This window comes from Mus pahari, chromosome 16, assembly GCF_900095145.1.
Source record: "Mus pahari chromosome 16, PAHARI_EIJ_v1.1, whole genome shotgun sequence".
Taxonomy (NCBI): domain Eukaryota; kingdom Metazoa; phylum Chordata; class Mammalia; order Rodentia; family Muridae; genus Mus; species Mus pahari.
The window spans coordinates 3,842,003-3,849,286 of record NC_034605.1 but is presented as its reverse complement, the minus strand read 5'-3'; the positions used below and the strand labels follow the sequence as shown (position 1 = coordinate 3,849,286).

Sequence of the window (7,284 nt, the reverse complement as noted above, 5' to 3'; positions counted from 1 at the left end):
CCCATGTTTGGAAGTTGGTGGGAGCACTCCCCATGTTTGGAAGTTGGTGGGAGCACTCTCTATGTTTGGAAGTTAGTGGGAGCACTCTCCATGTTTGGAAGTTGGTGGGAGCACTCTCCATGTTTGGAAGTTGGTGGGAGCACTCTCCATGTTTGGAAGTTGGTGGGAGCACTCTTCATGTTTGGAAATTGGTGGGAGCACTTGCCATGTTTGGAAGTTGCCTTTTTTGTTGTTGTTGTTGTTGTTGTTGTTGTTTTGCCTGATTTGTGTTTATTCTCATCTGACTTGGGCACTTTCAACCTAATAACTCATTTCTCATCACTGAAAAACTGTCTTTAATAATTGCTAATTCCTTTATCAATTCCCCTCTCCTCCTTGCCCTGATTCCACTCCCTTCCTGGAGTTTGGTTATTACAGTGTGGGATCTCCAAAGCAATCAGCTCATTTTCTTGATGTTTCTCTATTAGTGCTCATATCCATGCCTTTAAATTTTATTTTCTGAAAAATTTCTTCAATTGTTATTTTCAATTAAGTTTTTTTATTTCTATTATATTTTTTATATTCTTAAGTTCTTTGTTGTTATAGGATGTTCCTTTTTATAGTTTCCTATACTTGTTTTATGGATGCAATACAGATTTCATTTCTCTGAAGATATTAACAACAATCTTTTAGGTTTTCTTATTCTATAATCTGTTTCTTACAAGTATATTTTTCTACTTGTTTTTACTCATCTCCAATTTAAGTCCCTTTCCTCAAATGACTACTAATATTTTGCTATCAGCTTTTACTTGAAAGTAAGACATTAAACAAAATTGTGTGCCCAGATGGGCTTCCCAGCAGTGATGTCACTGCAGAGTGGGAATGCAGCTGAAGCATGCCCATGGTGACTCTAGTGTTGATCTTCTGGTACTGTCCTGTTTCCCGACAGTCTCCTCCCAGCTCCTGTTGGGACCACAGGCATTTGACAGATAGCGTTCTTGGGTAAAAACTAACTATCTGAAATGTTGGGTCCTATGCTCCCCTGCACTGCTCAGACAGTGCACCACTCGGACAGTGCACCGCTCGGACAGTGCACAGCTCGGACAGTGCACCGCTCGGACAGTGCACAGCTCGGACAGTGCACAGCTCGGACAGTGCACAGCTCGGACAGTGCACCGCTAGGACAGTGCACCGCTAGGACAGTGCACAGCTAGGACAGTGCACAGCTAGGACAGTGCACAGCTAGGACAGTGCACAGCTCGGACAGTGCACAGCTAGGACAGTGCACAGCTAGGACAGTGCACAGCTAGGACAGTGCACAGCTAGGACAGTGCACAGCTAGGATAGCTGCTGCTTCACTGTAGCCCTGGGCTGGGCAGGGAGGGGACGTGGGGGCTCTGCCTGCTTCTCCCACAGACTTCCAACCATCAGTGTCTAGTTATACCTTTCCTTGCAGAGGTACCTGCAGGCGGAGGCTACCAAGTCCTGAGGAGATGTAAGGCATATAGCCCGTGCTTCTCCAGTCTCCTCCACTAGTCCAGGACTCCACCCCTCAGGTCTGCGCATTTACCACATGCCTGTCTGTACTCTGTACTCCAAACGGAGCCGGTGCCATTTCTTCTTTCTTCTTGTTCCTTACAAGTTTGACTTTCAAAACCCTCCTGTCAGTTTGGTGGAATCCTCATTTCAAGGGAAATGAAGCTAAAGTATGACTGTTTTCATTGCTCATCTTTAACCAAAAAGATGATTAACATTTACAACTTGTACTTACCTATGTTTAAGTATAAATAACCATCCAGAGAAACACGCCCATATGGATTCATTTACCATACACTGGTAATACAAATTATAGCTAAAGTCAACTCCAATAAATAAATATAAAACATAACTTTAACCCCTAGGTTAAGAAGAAAAGAGTGGAGTAAAGGCCATGTGGAAATGTCTAGAATAACACAGGACTGCCATGTATGTATATACATGTTAAGTATTGTCCGTAGGTTTTGAGGTGCCACATTCTGCATCTTTCTGAAATACGAGAATGGGCTGAGGAGTATGGCCCAGTGGGATAATATTTCTCATTCATATATGTGTGTATATATATTAGAAATATGTAATACATATATATGAGAACTATATATACATATATAATATATATATATATACACACACACATACATATATATGTACATACATATATATATGAGAAGACCCAAGTTTTATCCTCAGCACTATAAAATACTCCAACAAAAACATGAATAACCACAGTATGTTTGAGGGGTTTGAAGCTATACAAATATCAATCTGTATATATTTGGGTTTTTTTTTTAATATCTTTTATTGCTAAGGAAATGGTCAAGTACAGAGGCCTTGCTTATTCTAAAGGCCTCCTGGTAAAAATGAGATGTCAAAACATAGGAAGAAAATGTTTTAAGGCATGACAAAAAAAATGTCTTAATATTTAGCTGGAGAAAAGAAGACCCAAACAAATCTTTAAAACTGGCTTTTCTCAGACATGAAAGTCACAACAAAGACCTTATGACAGAAACAAAGTCCAGGTAAGTAGATAAAAACTTACAGGGCAGAAATACCACTCATGTTTTCCAATGTTTACAAGTGACTGCACACGACACAGGGAAACAAACGCAGCTCTAAGCTCACCGCACATACATGCGCATGGAAAGGATGTGAGCACACCCAGCCACAGCGACAGGCTGGCCTACATCTACATTATCTCTAGTCACAGTGACTCACTAATGAATGCTCTCACAGAGAGAGAGAGATCTAATGAGCCTCTAAGCCAAGGCGATGGCAGAGCAGAGGGCACTGAGAAGACTGATCAGCCACGTCTCTGTGGGGATCCTCCCAGAACCAAGCTCAGCTGTGGAGACCTTGTGACCATGATGGACAGACCTTCTGCATTTTAAGGTATGCTGCTAAATACAAGACAGACAGTACAAGTGTGATACAGTTACATGCCTCAGAGCCAGTGCTGACTAGATTTTAAGTCCCGCTCTTGGCTCACCCTGGGTGAAAACCTACCTTACCCATCCTAAGCTCAGGTTTCTCATGTTACATGGAATGAGAATTGTACAGAAAACACTACTAAATGCTGCCTGGTGCCATAATGGCAAGAATTAAGTAAGATAATTCTTGTAGAACATTGAGACAATGCCCAAGAAAGTATTCAAAAGAGGTCAGGGCTCCTCAAGGTGAAATAGGGAAAACGTATTTAAAATACAGTACTATGATGCTTCAGTCCCAGCTGGAGGGAAGGAAGCAGAAAGGGCGTTCCAAAGTGCCTTGAAACCCAACCCTCCTTTTCTCCCGTCCCCACTAGGTCTAGTCCACTTTCCTGAACCACAAAAACTATTTCTTTTTGTTATTTCTCCTTTGTTTGGTGGTGTGAATATCGGGCACTACCCTGTAGTAAACACCTCCATACAGCCCCATCTCCTCACAGAGAGCAACATGTGTGTATACTGCATCTCTATGTGCTGCTTAATACCAAACAACTCTGCTCCAAGAAGGGACCCACAAGCCTCAGTGCCACGAAAGGACTGTATGCACACAACACGCCAGGCTCCATCTGACAACACCTTGGTAAATTAAACAATGAAGAACCAGTTCACAGAGATGGGGAGGCCGAAACATAAGCCACTTTTGTAGAGGAACAAGGAAAGAGCGGGCGGGAAAAGAAGCCATGATTAAATGATGTTGTGACAGTAACTGTAAGGCACTGAACTGGGTACCAAGCCTGAAGCTCGAATGCTCATTTTTTGTTGTTATTGGGTTTACTAAACTACTATCTGACACTAACTGCTCATAGGATGACTTTATATAGGAAAAGCACCCCGAATAAAATGTAGCAGGTTGAAGAGTACCCCAAAGTTTACATTTACTCAGAGCCTTATTTGGAAACAGACTTTGAAGACACCATTAAGCTCAGATAGTTCATTACAATAAAACTTAAGCCCAAAGCCTGGCATCTTTATCAGGCAAGAGACACAGTCACCATGTGACATGTAACATGTGACAAAGAAGTAGAAAAGAAGCTACAGAGCTACAAGCCAAAGAACACTAGCAACTGTGGGTAGCCACCAGAGGCTGGTGGAAGGCCAGGAAGGAGTCTTCCTTCTCTGCAGCCTTGAGAGCAGCTACGTCCTGCAACAACAGAACAGGCTGCTGCGGCTTGCAGTCACCTACATTATACCTCTTGTCCCTGAAAATGAATACACTATGCAGATAAAAGCACTTTGGACTCTCATTTTTTTCTGTATTCCCTCACTAACTAGATCTCTACTGAGCACCTACAGCACACAGAAGTTAAACTGTGTGTGTGTGTGTGTGTTCTCTCAGGCACGTTTCACTTTGAACATGGGCTCTATAACCTCAACACTAATAATAAGTTCTCATCAGTAGTCTAAAATATCTCCAAACTCTAATACTCTGAAACACAAACTCATTGCCTGTGTGAAGTCCTGTATTCTCAGAAAACCAGTAACATCTACCTACTGCCTATTATCTTTCATTTGGTAAACTTTCTCTGAGTTCATCCATGGAAAAATAAAGTGTTTTTACAACTGACTGGGTTTAAACTTGTTTTCCTTCTACCTCCATTTGGTCTGTTGTAATTCATCCTATTTGTTTTCTATTCATTCCTACGATTTCTATCTAGTCTATTCCATTCATTTTCTAAGAAACATACTCTAACGCCTATGGCTCTAAGAATTTTAAATGTAAAGTTCTTATTCTTTTCAAAGGTTGATATAAACTTACGTTTAGAAAGAGTACGGTTGAAATGGTAAGGAGGTATATTTAATCATTATGCAGTTTAATCAAAGTATCATTCAGCAAAGGTCTAACTTTTTAATTCATAAATAAATTCCTTATTCAGACCTACTGAACAACCACATACGGCAGGTGCTGGAGAAACGGGTTCTGTTTTTGCACTCCCCATAAGCTCTAACATGATCCAAACCTCCTTATTAAGAGAACAAGTAAGCGTAAGTCGGTTTTCCTTATAAGTATGCCTCAGCACTAATGGAGTACTGTCAGTGATCTGAGATGATTGGCACTAACAAAACAAACCCATAAGTGCCAAAATCTCCGTGGAATGTGATCTCAATACAATGTCAAGGGATAGGAGAATATCATATCACCTTAAAAACCGGAGTTATTTTGCATTTTAGTTTCAAAGGCATAGTGGGTTTAGCTACTCACACTATAAAGGTCTCTTGTTTCTTCTTTCATTTTAGGGATCTCAAGAAGAAGGGCCCAGACTTCACCTCGGAGCTGGAGTGGAATTCCTTTGTAAATTCTTCGATGAAACTGGTTTAAACAAAGGAAACTAGACAAGGTTACAAAGTGACAAAAGCTTAGACAGTCCCTTCCACTGAGCCACTTGACTATTAGAGAAGTGCCCCTTGGAGTTGCAAGAGCAGAGCCGATTCTGTTTGGTAAACTGGAAACATCTTACTTATACATTTCCTTGTTATACACTACCTTCCCCATACAGGTAGAAGGTGGGCCAAACTGCAGAAAGTGGCCTCGTGCTGATGACCGTCGAGGAGTGCAGAAGGCACTGGCTGACCTCATTCCTAACACCACCTCCCTGGAGTGCCACCTCAGCCCTCAGCTGGTCCTGCCCTTCATCCATTTGTGGAAATGGCACTAACCCCATCTGGTCGGACAAAAACAGTGGGCAAATCTCCATCCAAAGAAGACAAGGGCTCCTACTCCTTCTGCAACTGTGTGGGGAATCAAGTCCACGTCCGAGCACATGGTGGGCAAGGGCTCTCTACTGCTGAGCTGCATTCTCAGCCAAAATGCTGATTCTCAAAGAAATAGGCACCTAAGTAGCCATGGTCATACGAGGTCCTTGAAATATGCATGCAATTTCACTGAGAACTTAAGACCCAACAGACATCCCTCTCTTACATAATTATGTATTTACAGTCCACTCAAAATAAGTATCAGGGTCATTACAATGTGAAACATAACAACATTTTGAAATGTAAAAGTGCACAGACAAACTAAGAAATGATTGATAAATTATGGCAGGAGCCCTTAAGGAGAGTTTGGAATTTTACGTATTTCTTTGGGCTTTGCAACACTTGTTTATACCTAATGACATATCTAGAATGAAACCCAAGTCTACGCATTACATTCTTTTGTCTCATACACAACTTACAGAAATAAATTGGAAGGGTGTGTGTGTGTGTTGGGAGGGGGTGGTGGGTACATGTGTGCAGAGCACCATAGGTGTTATTCGTGATTCTTCAGGCACTGTTTACTTTCATCTTTTGAAGTGAGCCTCTGTTAGTCTGGTACTTGCCAAGTAGACGAGGCTGACTGAGCAGTAAGCCCCAGGGATCCACCTCTTGGAACCTCCCCAGACCTGACTGGAAGTTGTACCACCACACCCAGAACCTTCAGGTAATATCGTCAGTGGTTTGACTGTGACCTGTCACAATAAAACCAGGTGTGGAACTCTCTACTTGTACTATGCTGTGAATGCGACAAAGGTTTGGATTTTACAGCATTTCCAATTTGGGGGACTCAAGTTGTCACTGTTAAAGTAAGAGAAAAAAAAGCAAGAATATTCCAGAAAGAAATAAAAACCCAATGGTCAACAGGATCTCTACAGCCGGGTGCTCAAAAGAAGTGCTGACATGTTGTCAATGTCTTTACTCATGGTACGAGTTAACCCTGGTTCTCACTAAGCATTTACTGCACATAAGCATTCATGACACACAGGAAACTATCAATGTCCTCGCCCATGGTACCAAATGACCTGGTTCTCCATTTCCTATACATTAGCATTCATTATACATAGGAAACAATTTTAAACTCATTGCTATATGTGTATGCCATTTAATTATCCCAGCAATTCAATTGTACATACATGGAAAGTAAATCACAAAGATAAATAACTTGCCCAGTGATAAATCTAAAACATTACCCACTATTTAAAAGAAGGAAGATCCTATGTAAAAGCCCAGTGAAGTAATATGTGCCTATAACCCCAGTGCCAGGGAGGCAGACAGGAGAATCCCTAGGGGTTGCTGGCTATCCACTCCAGATAAAGTGATGAGCTCCAGGCCAGGGCAGAGAGCCTATAGCAACGATGAGGTGAGGGCTGGGCTGGAGCTTAGTGAGAATGCTTGCCTAGCATGCATAAGGCTCTAGGTTACATTTCTAGTATGAGCAAAACAAAATGACCCAAGTCAAGCCTTGACTTGAGGCTGGCTGCCGTGACAATGGGAAGGTGGCTCTGTGGGTGAGAGCCCTGGATGTGCAAACGTG

At 42.0% G+C, this 7,284-nt stretch overlaps 1 protein-coding gene across 2 annotated transcripts in view; it reads right to left on the bottom strand.

The window, feature by feature from the left end:
- Positions 1-7,284, bottom strand: part of Usp6nl (USP6 N-terminal like) — a 123,336-nt gene that overhangs the window by 27,015 nt on the left and 89,037 nt on the right. For both annotated transcript variants that reach the window (XM_021215332.1, XM_029547427.1), the window contains one exon: positions 5,200-5,307. In XM_021215332.1, the coding sequence (XP_021070991.1) occupies positions 5,200-5,307 (108 nt within the window). The remainder of the gene's footprint in view (positions 1-5,199; positions 5,308-7,284) is intronic.